Source organism: Lissotriton vulgaris, chromosome 4_1 (assembly GCF_964263255.1).
Source record: "Lissotriton vulgaris chromosome 4_1, aLisVul1.2, whole genome shotgun sequence".
Classification (NCBI taxonomy): Eukaryota; Metazoa; Chordata; class Amphibia; order Caudata; family Salamandridae; genus Lissotriton; species Lissotriton vulgaris.
Genome location: NC_141691.1, coordinates 1,518,864,701 through 1,518,877,898, shown reverse-complemented (window position 1 = coordinate 1,518,877,898; position 13,198 = coordinate 1,518,864,701). Strand labels below are relative to the sequence as shown.

The 13,198-nt window shown below is 43.7% G+C and overlaps 1 protein-coding gene across 1 annotated transcript in view; it reads right to left on the bottom strand.

Annotated features, from left to right (window-relative positions):
* The window catches only part of RP1 (RP1 axonemal microtubule associated), a 2,616,437-nt gene that overhangs the window by 1,893,021 nt on the left and 710,218 nt on the right, over window positions 1-13,198 (bottom strand). Inside the window, exon 19 of the mRNA XM_086965756.1 lies at window positions 6,293-6,480. Within this exon, the coding sequence (XP_086821882.1) occupies window positions 6,293-6,480 (188 nt within the window). The remainder of the gene's footprint in view (window positions 1-6,292; window positions 6,481-13,198) is intronic.

The window sequence follows — 13,198 nt, the reverse complement described above, 5'->3', positions numbered from 1 at the left end:
ATCCTTAACAAACAAGGAAGAACTCCACTCCCAAAACCCATTTTCTCCTACAGGAGAAATAGAACTATACGTAATTGCTTGGTCCACACCTACAGAGAACCAAAGAGTGGTAGGCAACCAAGCATAGATCAAGGAAGACCCGTAAGAGGTAACCAACCCTGCGGGTCATGTTCCCATTGTAAATCCATCATCCAAACTGACAAGGTTGAATTGAATGGTACATCACATTGGATGAACGATCACGTTAATTGCAGAACTGCCAATGTTGTATACCTTTTAATCTGTCCCTGCGAGAAGGGGTATATTGGCGAAACAAGCCGTGAAATGAGATTGCGCCTCAATGAGCACAGATCGGCCCTTAAGAATAGGAAAAAGAATGCCCCTCTGGTCGATCATTGGTCTATGGAAAACCATAAAGAGGACGAACTCAAATGGTTCATAGTAGAAAAAATTAAAACATCAGCTAGAGGAGGCAACACAGACCTCAAACGCAAACAAAGGGAGCAGTTTTTTATGTCTAAGTTTCGCACCTATTACCAGGGTCTGAACAGCAGAGAAGAGTGGGAGAGAATAGTAAGATAAAGCCATCCTACCAACAGAGTAGTATTGATACCTTGTCATCAAATAATGCTCGCTCCTTACAATAATACTGTATGCACGTTGTTCCACCTTATAAAAGCTGATTAAGATGAATATAATGTATAAACTGAATTGGATACATGATCAATGCTTTGAATTTAATAAATATATCTGTATTTCAGTACGATGTAAAGTGCAGAATATTAGAATATATGTTGAGCTACAATTGTAATATATAAGTAATATGAATGATTTATGGCTTTTAATGATTTATGAGAATGTCTCATTTGATGTACAAGAACGTTCCATTATTAATAGCCATATATATGGATTTTTCCATATATACTTATATTTATATTCTCACATTTATACAAGCCTTTTGTAGACTCATCCGGCTGTACTATAGTTCACTTGCTTTCGGCCCTGCTCTAGAGGCTGGATAATAGGAACGTTCTTCTTGCTATATTGACATGTAAAAGAAAGAAATGGTTCCTAAACTGAATACCAAGACAAATGTTAGTGAAACAAGTAAGGAACTATTAAAGTCCACAGGAAAAGCAATTAATGTGAAGATCGATATAAAACTTCTTCATATCGCTATTTTATGAATAGTCAGTAAATCCATATGAATCAATAAGTACAAAGAGAATGAGCTAGGCGCACCTGAGTACGGAAATCGGCAATTTAGAATGAAGTGTGCACTATAATCCTTACGGCAATGTCACGAACCCGTAATGCAGTGGAACCTGTGTCTTTACTTTAGCGCTCCACATTACTTTATAAAAGTTGCCATCGACGTGTAAACTGAAGTCTGTTTTTCACCTCGAACAACAGTGGACTGTGTACGGTAACTTGGCAACAAAGCGGCATTCCGCCAAGCCCGTTGTCCATGTCGATTCAGTGCACGAAACATAGCTAAAAACTACTAAAATGGCGCGACTTCGTAGTAACACTTAATTAGCCACAGGTAATTCTAATTAACCTATTGACTATAATTGTTCCAAGTATAAATATACCCTCCGCGCCCCGGCCTCCATACCGACTCTGGAGACCGGGGAGACCAGGCTGGATCGCGTGTAAGGAACTCAATCGAGGTAAGATACTGCTCGCAAACACGGTGATGCTTCACCCGTGCTAGAACTAATAACGTTCTGCATGCCTAGCGTTAGCGGACCGTTAGCCAATTTTACCAACTACAATACCCATGCTATGAATATCCGATTAATTAAACTGTTTTGGCATTTAAAACCAAACTTGACTAGGACTGATTGCCTTGCTAGTACTATTAAATAAGAACCCCAGCAACACTGTATCTTAATACACGCTTGAGGCCTAGAGTAATTGTGCATTTGACACTACAATATCATGTGCTTTTTACATTAAATTTATATTTGCATGTGTTACCACTCAAATAATTGGGGACACATGGGGCGGCCATCTTTTGATGTGCATCGTAATTTAACCATCCTAGGCACTACAGTTGGCCTGTGGTATAATAACATCTTTCTGAGGTTACGAGGAAAGGAGAGTAAGGCTATCTTTGGAGCAATTACATACAGTGACTTTAATTGAGTTGTGTGACTACTAGCACAACAAACAGATCACAAATGAGATACGGCAATTGATTCCACCCATTGCATTTTGCCAACAGGTGAAAAGTTCGCCCAAACCAACCAAAAATTTGGTATCAACTTATAAGAAGGTTCCAGAATACTTCGAGGCGACCTATATATAAAAAGAAGGCGCGCAGAAGTCTCCACCTAATAGTTTAAATTCTGCACATCATTACCAAGTAAGCATGGGTGCATGCAATTAAATAACACATGTATCAAAGCTAGAACTTTGTGTAAAACCAAGTACCACTGTTATTTTAGATCCTCCAGATGGTCAAGCAGAGGTGAACATATAAACTAAAGGAATATTTCACTCCAGGATCAAGACTGGTATAGCAAACTGAAAATGCTTTAAAAGTAAGATTCTTTGACCATTATTAGTTATGACCCTGTTTTCAGTGAGACAAAAGTGTTTTTGAAAAAAATCCTCAAGTGCCTTGTATTAATTTTATGCCACATATGTTTCTTTTAGATTTATGAAGTTTTTAACCATAAGTCCTGAAGAAGGTGTTCGATCCGAATAAGCACCGAAACGCGTCGACAACTGTGTTTTTTTAAAATATTTTATACTGTAACATTAGGAAGAATAAGTATATGTATGTATTTTGTTGTTTAAATGAAACTGTTTGAATCTTTGAATACCAATGCTTGTTTTTTCTTCTTTTTAAATAAATGTGACAATTTTTGATACAACTTTTTGGTCTAAAGGTATGTGTTTTTGAGGATACTGCAAAATTTGTCCCGCAACAGTGGTCTTACTCTATTGGTCTGATTTATTGTACAATCATTACAAAATAACCACAGAAAGGAAACCCCCCTCTTTTGGTGTCACTATTTCCCAGTCCTTTCTGGGTTGATTCGGGAAAACTCTCTCCTGTTTTTCGTTTCGGAGTTGTCTGATAAGACATTGATATTGTGGTGGACAGTGAAAAAACGAGTTGCCATTATGGTTAGGTTGATCAGGCGAAACTTTTATTATGAGGCAACTAGGAATATCAGTTGTATCTATAAATATCTATGTAGAGAGAATAGCACATTAAAATGTGTTCTTAATGTGGTGTCTCTTTAACAGTGTATTCCTAACAGGGTATTCCTAAGGGTTGTTTTGGAGCATTTGAGCTGAATGTTCAGGCACCAACTTTGAAGTCAATGTTTAAATTAGTTATTTTTTGGTGAGTTTAGAAGGTGAGAATTGGAAGGAAATTAACACATACTAGGTTTACTTATTAAGGATGTTCTGGGAATTAAACCTGGGGTAATAATATGAATCTGAAAGAACAAGAAATACATCTGGGCATATTAATTGGTTTTAGGGCCTTTCACTGCAAAAAACGTGCTGGTCGGAATGTTTGAATTAATCTGTCATTGAGAAAATCAAAAAAGTGAAGGGTGTAATGTTTGAGGTAATCTCAGCTTCTTGGTTCAATGCTTACATTAATCTTGGCCATATGTATCCACTCAGGACTACATTTAATGTAATTCCGTTTTCCTCACTGTGCAGCTACATTCAAAAGCGAACCATAATATTAATCAGGGTTTACATTTGTTCTTAAAGGAATACATTAACATATCATTTGTTCTTGGAAATTGGTTCAGTGATACTAATGAAAGAAATAACACTGTTATTAAAAGAAGACACTAGTAAAGAGTTGGGACAAATAACAGCCTGGGAAAGCAATTTCTGTTTGTGATAAAATTACCAGTTGACGGACTGATGACTTGATGTTTGTTTATTGAGTGTTTAGTTAGGTTTGTTGAAATGCAGGAAAGAGTTGTCAGGTGAAAAGGTGCCCCTGGCTAATTGAGGGACAGATGTATTAATATGTGGTTCAATGCAACGCAGCAACACAACATGCTCCGCTGCGTTTTGTCAAATGGAGAGGGCAGGAATGCACCAAATTTAGTAAGATATGGAGCATTCCTGCTCTTTATCTGCGTTGGCACACTTGTGGCTGACAACGCAGGCACCCTTGCACCTTGGAGCTGGGTGCCTGTGTTACAGCCAGGAATGCTTTTTGTGCAGGAAGGGGCACATTCTTGCACAAAAACAATCCTCTGATGCTTTTTCCATTTTCTTTGTGTGCTGCAAAATACAGCTCACATGGAAAGAGGCAATATGGACAAGTAATAAACATATTTCTCCTTGTTATGCCTCCTCTGAGAAGGTGTACCATTTTGATGCATTCCCGGGTCTGCTAGTGTTGGCCAATTCGGGAACTGTGCCAAAAAACCAATGGTGAATGCACGGGAACACTAACACTCTACCCATGAACGCCTCTCCAGCGCAGAATTACGGCACACTGCCTTGCGTTATTCCAGATGTATTGTGCCACACAGAGCCACACAAGATGGTATAGTAAATCTTGCCTAAGGGCTGTGGTTGTCCATGACGCAAGCGCAATGCAAGCCATTATTTAGTCTGGCCCTGAATGCATTAGCTGGCTCAAGGACCATTTGAATATGTTAAGTTATAGCATATATTCAAAGCCAGATATCAACAGTCTCTCCATTTTGTGATGTTCCGATATCTATGACATCCCAACTCAGTAGCAGCTGAGCGAGAGTGGAGAGGCTGCAAGGGTGGTGGGGGGTACAAAATACAAAAAAGACTTACCTCCTCGCCCGTCTCTCCTCTGAAGTCCATCGCCAACTCTCAGCGACCAGAACCAGGAAGCACACAGGCTCCCTCACCCAAGCCAATCACAATACTGCAATGCAGTGCTGTGATTGGTCTGAGCGCTGTGGTTCGGCGCTCAATCGGGGAATGGGAGCCTGGGCATGTTCCTCATCAGGCTGTCTAATTCAGCCTAGTGGGGAACATGCAAAGTGTGCATGACTGACTGGCCGCCTGAGATGGCCGGCAAAACAGTCATGCACACTTGGACTGCACAAACCATTCCTCCTCTGTACCACCAGCCCCTCCCTAACTCAGCCCTGAACCTACAAAAAATAAAATGATAATAACAACGTTATTATCATTTTATTTATCCTGCTCTGAGAGCAGTGGGGCAACGCTCCTCCGACTTAGGGGAGGAGCCACCCTGTCCCAACTTCCAAGCCCATTATCGCCGCTTTAGCGGACGTTTTCGTCCGAAAAGCGGCGATAATGGCATAGCAGTATCAGCAAGGACACTCTGGCCCGTGTGTCCTTTTTGTAGCCCCGGTTTTGCTTACGCCTTGCATCACATCTCTAATGAGATGCAAAGTAGGCGTTCCCGAGCAAAACCAAAGGGAATAAGTCGCTAACCGCACATTGCGGTATTTACAAAGCCTGCCCTGACACACATAGCGATGTCAAAACCTGCGCTAACCACGGTTATCGCTGAAAGCTAACGTCTGCTAAAATTCAGACTTAGCTCTATGTGTAATGGGGGGTGGAATCTCAGGCTACAACCACCCTGGGCTATTTACTAATATTATTTAGTAATTCCCAATCGTTGCGGGAATATCGCTGGATTTTCAGCAATATTGCCGCATTTCGCCGGCTATCGCCGGTTTTTTATCACCTGGGTGATAGGCGTTGTTAATAACGCACTACTCGGGCGATAAAATCCAGCAGCAATAGCCGGCGATAATTAACATCGCGCTACTCGCGCATAGCGATATTTAGCACCCGTTGTTGGTAACATGCCCCTTCATTTCTTGATTCAGACCCTTCATATTTTACTACTGTGACCCCTGCGCAGTTTTGAAAATACACTTGAATCCAGGTCTCCCGATTTTTCACCCTTACAGGAGCATTAGAAAACACTCATACATACAACATGGAAGCATGCACACACGGGCGCACCAGTGTTTTACACATTATTTTACAAATTATTTTTGACAGAATATTTTCCAACTTTTGAAACAGATAACTAGCAGATCCATATCTCCGACTGAAGATTCAACTGTGAGTGACAGGTTGTTCTTGAGACACTGCTGAATCTCTGTGGTTTTATCCACCCAAGTGCAGAGGGCACGCATCAGGCAAGTATGAAAAGGAGCACATGTTCGTATGTTATAAAGCTTCATTTTATATATTGACATTTAAGTAGCAATATTTTCTCTAATGAGGAAATGTACAGCTTAAAGAATTGAAACTGAAGTTCCTTATGTACCTTAAATTCGTCCTCTTGCTGGGCAATGAACAGCGTTTCCTTCTCATCGTTACCTAACTTAATTGGGCCGGATGTTCCTTTATCACCATATACCCAGAGGGTGACAGGTGCACGAGTTCCTGTGTCTCCTGTGAGCACCAACACCTTCCAATCCTCATCAGAGGGAGCCTGGACCGTTTTAATTTCCCCTGCAACACACAACCACAAGACAAAAGGATGAATATTTTATGACTGTGGTAAACGAAGAAATTGCCTCATTACTTCAAAGGATAAGGCCATTAGATTGATAATTAAGTATACTTGAGGGAGATAAATTAAATCTCTTTGAAAGACTCGAGCCTAGCTATTTTCACAGGCATGTGTTGATACCAGAACATACATGTAGCGCGGAAATTGTTCTTGTTAAGTGAGCTCATACAACACAAAATATGGTCTTGGCCATATCAATGCTTTCGAGTACTAATCAGTAGCTTGTATACGTCTAGTGATGAAATAACGAGTTTGGAAGCTCATCTTAAACTTGCAAACATGATATCACTAGTGAAATGATGCAACGAATGACCTTCAGTAACTTATTAACTTGCTGCAGGGCCTGTGGCGTCGCATTACTTCTGAGTTTGTGGCCCCCCGTCTTCACTTAATAACGTAACCTTCAGAAAATGGTTACCCCAAAAGATTCTCTTCGGTGGATCCATTCTAATATTTTCTCAGGGATGCAGCGCTAGCTTGGGTGGCCAGTATAAAGGCGGTTCCCACTTCTCATTTTTTGGTGTGCGGGAATGGAACTTGCACGTATCCCATAACCCTTAGTGGCTCCATACCCTCCCATGGTTGACCCATGCACAGACTGCTGAGTGTGGGGCTATTGCTGGAAGATCAGTGCTAGGTCCTTCACTCAATAGTGGCAGAGTTCTTTTCTGTGTGCGAGGGTAATGGCACTGTCTATTAAGACCATAGAGGGCCTTGGGCCAGAGAAACTTTTCAAGTAAAACATACAAGGTAAGGTAAAATCATGTGCATCAGCCAGCACCCAATACCGCCGATTTCCACAATCACACCCTGATGCAGACATCCCTAACACTCATATAGTATGAGAAATTGGCCTACTGGTTGAGGTGGGGTGAAACTCTTACTCAAGCAGGAACCACAGTCCTTGTCAGGGTGAGGCACACGCAAACCCTAAATTAACCAGTGCTCAACCCGCTGGTAGATTGGTATAGAACAGTCAGGCTTAACTTAGAGTCAATGTGTAAAGTATATATGCAGTACACAAACAGTAATAAAGTGAAACACAACACAAGAAAAATCCCAAACCAATTTAGGAGAGTAGGGCAATATTTAATAAATTAACCAAGACCAAAATTACAAAAACCCAATCTGTAGAACCGGAGATATGCAATTTAGGTAACTTAAGTGAAAATATTGTCAAATTTCTCAAAACGCTACTCACAGCTATTTGGTCGTGCAAGACCGGGAGAAAGTCTCACATTCAGGCTGACAAGGCCCGGTTGGTGCCGCTGAAAAGGTACCTTCTCAGTCTAGCGCAAAGAGTTCCATTCGGAGTGGAGGGGGCCACGAGGAGTGGACTAGCATACCGGACAGTGGTTGTTTCTAGCACAAAGAGCAGGCTGGGAGTCACGGATAGGCGTCACTGCAGAGTGAAGATACTTTTTTTGTTGCGGATGTTCGAGCCGAAGCTTCATGGTGTCGCTCTCCAAAAGTGGTTGATGCTGTGGTTCAACGGGTCGGGTTGACAGAACTTCGCATTGGTTTTGGTGTCAATGGGCCCATTCACAGTCGCAAAGAGCTCCAAAACTTCAATTCAGCTCCACTGTGGCGACACAAGGGTTCAGTACCTGAGAGTCACCACTTGGGCGTCAGGGACTTACTTCTTCTGGCTATGGGTGCTGGTAGAGGTTGTTGCATATTGATATATCCCTATGACTGTGAACAGAAGGTCAGCAGACTAACCCTTGGAGTCACTCTGGGAGTCCTGGGTTCTGGCGCAGAACCAAATCCCTCTATCTCAGGCAGGAAGGCAGCAATCCAACGAAGCAGCTATCCAGCAAGGCAGTAGTTCAGCATTGCAGCAGTTCAGCAGAGTGGCAGTCCTTACAGGATAATTCATTGCATTCAACGGATGAAAAGGAGAACCACATTTGAAGCATGTATTATGTGAAAGTCAGTAAGTGGAATGGTGGGCCTGGATGTTGCATAGGGAGAGTCTGGTTGGATGACGACAAGGCAGCATACCTCCTGCCCACCCATCAAGATTCAACAAGCCTGAAGATAAGGCTATTGCAGGTTGAAGAACAATAGTCTTAGAGAGGACAGGAGGAACATGCCAAATCTGGCGGCTATGGCCACTTCCATTGTTAGTCTGATTGGAATACGATTAGGGTGTGGTTGCTAATAGAATTGTTGGCCTCATAAATTCATGCATCCTCTTCTTTGGCTTGGATGTAATTTTACAGTACAGTCATTAATAGCAATTAGCACTGTAGGGACGGAAAACTCCTCTGTATGGTAATGGACATGCAGCCCTGCCTTGAGTACCCAACTGTACTGATCTCTAGCTCCCTAATACTGATTTTTGTGATCATGGGTGAACATGGATCATGCGAGTGCACAATTATATAGTTCTGTCTATTGGATAACGGTCTTGTTGGACAGGAAACAGCTGCGGTCGGTAGTGGGAGTTCCTGCCGGGCGGTGACGTGTGGAGGCGGAGGGGCAGGTTGGGGGGTAGTAATTTATGGATTACAGAGCTTTACAGGTAAAACATATAAATAAATAAAACGAATTTCGTTGCGCGCACTGCATCGCATTGGGGATGCAGTGCGCGCAACGAAATTCGTTTTATTTATTTATATGTTTACTTAACTGTAAATCTTCGTAATCCATAGATTACTAACCCCCACCCTGCCCCTCCCCCTTCCCACATCACCGCCCGGCAGGTACTCCCACTACCGACCGCAGCTGACAGGAAGCGGCACCCAAAGCACTACCCTCATAGTGATGGAAGGTGACCGCCATCGCCAGGAGTTAAGCAGCACAAGCAAGGCAGTGGCGACATACTTGTTAGTGATCAGTAGTAGTGAATCTGTCCTTTTTAACCTGTGTCACTGGAGTGAGGCCTGCTGGCTCACTCACTTTTTTAAGTTCTGCTCCGGTGTGCTTAACTCACCTTTGGCTTAGATCACGCTGGTGTGAAGTGCTGCAAGGAGCAGAAGTGGTATATTTGCACTGGGTGTAAGTGTACCTGAGAAGAGTACATTACAGGAAAAGTGCAGTGCATGCATAGCATGTGTATGTGCTGGATGTATACCTGCCTATGAGTGGTACAGCGCCTGAAGGATGTAGTACAGTACAGTTTGTGCAAGAGTAATGCATGTGCTTGGTGTAGCTGTACTTGAGACTGGGATAATACATGAAGGATGCAGTGTGTGCATGAGAGGTGCATATGCTGGGTGTACATGTGCCTATGAGTGGTACAGTATGTAAAGGATACATTGCTTGGCATGTTGAATGCAAGTGATGGATGAATGTGTGTCTCTGAATGGTACAGTACATGGAGGATACAAAGTGTGCAGTGCGTGTCTTCTGTACACATGCACTGAATTTACATGTGCCTGTGGATGGTACAATATATTGAGGTCCCTGGGTTCCTTGAATGGTGAAATATACAGTGGAGGTGGAAAGATCCCCCTAAAAAGATTTGTTTAAATTTACATTACTGTAAGCTGGGAGGAACACATACTCTGGAGGGGAGGACCAGGCCTCGCTTATACACCTCAAAGAGCTTTCTTAGATTCAGTGAGAGGTCACAAGGAGGGGCCTGGGCACATCTCAGGGAGGAGATGGGATTAATAAGAGAATCATAAAGATTAGGACAGGGAGCCCTCGGCTAACCTTTTGATGTACATATCACTGCAGCTGACATCCAGGTGTGATCTTAAGTCACTCCCATGGCCTTTGTTGTGAGACTTTCTGCTTCGAAACATCCCTGCTGTGACAGACTGTTTTAAAAGAGGAAGAGAAAGCAGAGGAGTATGTACTTCGAACAAAGCAGAACCCTAACATTAAACCTCAAACACTCATAGCCTAAATCACATTTGGTGTTTGGAAATGGGCTAAATGGAGTGGAGGATGAAGCCCCAAACCTTGTCATCTTTAAAGCAGCTAGATGGGATGTGTGAGGGAGGAAGCGCTTCAAGAGTTCTGCCTATGATCAGGATTGGGGGCCCAAGGCCTGCTAGTCTCCCTGCTTTGGTGAAGGGACATCACCCAGGGAATCCAAGACCATCAGCCCTGGAGTGCTAGTGCCTGCCTACTTGCCAAGATCGGTGCACCCTGTGAGGAAAAGGACAGCGTAAGAGGGAGCAGGTCCAGTGGGGAACCCTGGCGAATGGGATCCATGTGAGAGGAAATGGCTGCTGTACCGATTGGATCATTGCCGGTGTGCAGGACTGAGTCGGTAACCTCCATTGCCACATGCCAAATAGTCATGTCAAAGTCTGTCCTGCGGTGAGGGGCGAAGCCTTGTGTGGCAGCGGTGCAGCAACCACTTTATCGCCAGAAGTGGCCGTCGTGGTAATGGCTGCAGTGTGATAATGGCCTAAGCCTTTTTCAGTAGCAGTCTGGCAATCCAGTATGCCAAGAGGGGCCAACGAGTTAAAGCCTGCCGTGCGGTAAGGATTGAAGTCTTGTTCGGCAGCAGGGCAGTGACCCACTATGCCAGGAGGGACTGCTGTGAATACCTTTGCTGTGTTGACTGGGCCAGAGCCTGTGGACAGCAAGCGGTGGTGACCCCGTGTCACTGGAAGCGTAAGATAAGTGAGGCTGCTCTGAGAGCACCATCACCCAAGCGTGGCACAATGAACCGGATCATCGTAGTCACCCCTAATGGGAGTGAGTGAACACTTAGCCCACAGGAGAAGCCATAGGAACTCTCCCATAGCTGTTGACTGTGACCATGAGGGAAAATGCCTGTGTCCATCGAGGGCAATTGCGGAGTCTCTGTGAGGCCGACTCACCTGGCTTGAGATGGAGCTGCTGCCAGCATCCTCGGATGGGGCGCACTGAAGGACTTCCCATCTGCCAGAGCGAGTAGGGCTTGTTTAAGGCCTGAAACCTCTGGGGAAATCTGCTGCTAAATTGAGCAAGTATGCACTGGAACACATTTGTCCTTAAATCAGAGTTGTAGTGGACTCTTGAGACTCAGATACTAATGGGGCATATACTGAATATTACCAATAGTGAATAGGGAATAATCATGATCGCCAACCCGAAGAGCGAGTAGGACAGAGAACCACTAGACCCCAGACCTCAGGTGAGGACTGTGTAACTGTTTGTGAATTGTGTAATATTCCTTTGTGTGAGTCGCTTTAAAAATAAAAGACTTATTTTTTTTTCATAAATGTGGGTATTTGGCAGGACAATGATTTATTGCTGCTGCAGATGCGCGAATTTAAATTGGCAGCCGTGTTCACAAATCTGTATGCACCCCTCCCCCGGAGGAAGCCTGAGACTGTTCGGACCACACACCCTGAGAGTCAAGTGCAGAAGGGTACTTGGCTTAGTTATTCAGGATCCATAGTAAGAAGGACCACTGTGCGCCAGGAGTAAAAGGCCCTAATCCCCACTGCTGGGACCAATAACCACTGCGTTTCCCATGGCCATCTGAATAAGGTACTAACAGTAACCCCTGCATGTTCCATGGTCACCTGAAAGAGGTATTAACAAGCACCCACAGGAGAGAGTCTTAAAAACTCTTAACTAATGTCCTCAGCAGTGGGGGTAGGGGGCGCTCTTCTGCTTATTACTCTTCGAAACTTTCATCAGCTATGTTGCTGTTTTATTGTTGCTTCTTCCAGCCTAACATATCACTGTTCTAAATATCAACTTGTATACTAGTTTAAGACAATTGTACTGGCCATAGCAGTGTTGCAGAAATATCAACTAATCTAGAACATTCCAAAACATCACCTCATTTAAGAATGTTAGAGGATATCTGTAAACATTTTAGCAAATCATATAGTAAGCCATGCAACAGTTGATTAATAATTCAATTTACATTAAAAATGACTAATATCTGCTGCTCAAGACATTCTTATAGCTTTGGGGGCCTGGAATAATCCGAATTGTCCCACTTACAGGGTCTAATGGTTAGTAGCTGTGTTGGTTCTGTCATGATCTGACCACTTCCTCATGCCCTTCTCTTCACCTATCACACTCTATGACTCTTGGCCAAACTAAAAGGACTACTAACTGGTTCCATAACATTAAGAACATTGACCTTAACACTCTTTGTGATTCTGCTATGCTTTCACTTCCAAGGCTAGACCCTAACTTGGATGTCAACGATCTTACCTCCCAATGCCTCTCAGTCCTTTTGCAGTTGAAATTGATAATGTCGCTCTACTTCAAAGCAAAAGGAAAAGGCCTATTTCTTAAGCACCATGGATCAATAAATACCTCTATGAAGATAGGAAGAACCTGAGAATCCTGGAGAAACAATGAAGACTGGTTTCAAGGCTTCAGTCTGGCTTCAAGGCCAACCACAGCACCGAGACCGCCCTGATCGCAGCCACCGATGACATCCGAGCTCTGCTCGACAATGGAGAAACAGCGGCCCTCATCCTCCTAGACCTCTCCGCGGCCTTCGACACCGTCTGCCACCGTACCCTAGTACAGCGCCTCAGCAACATCGGAATCCAGGAGAAGGCACTGGAGTGAACCATCTCCTTCCTCGCCGGAAGGACACAGAGAGTCCGCCTCCCCCCGTTCAGATCAGAAGCCACCGAAGTCATCTGCGGCGTTCCTCAAGGGTACTCGCTCAGCCCAACCCTCTTCAACATCTACATGAGTCCCCTCGCAGCCATCGCACGACAGCACAACCTCAAC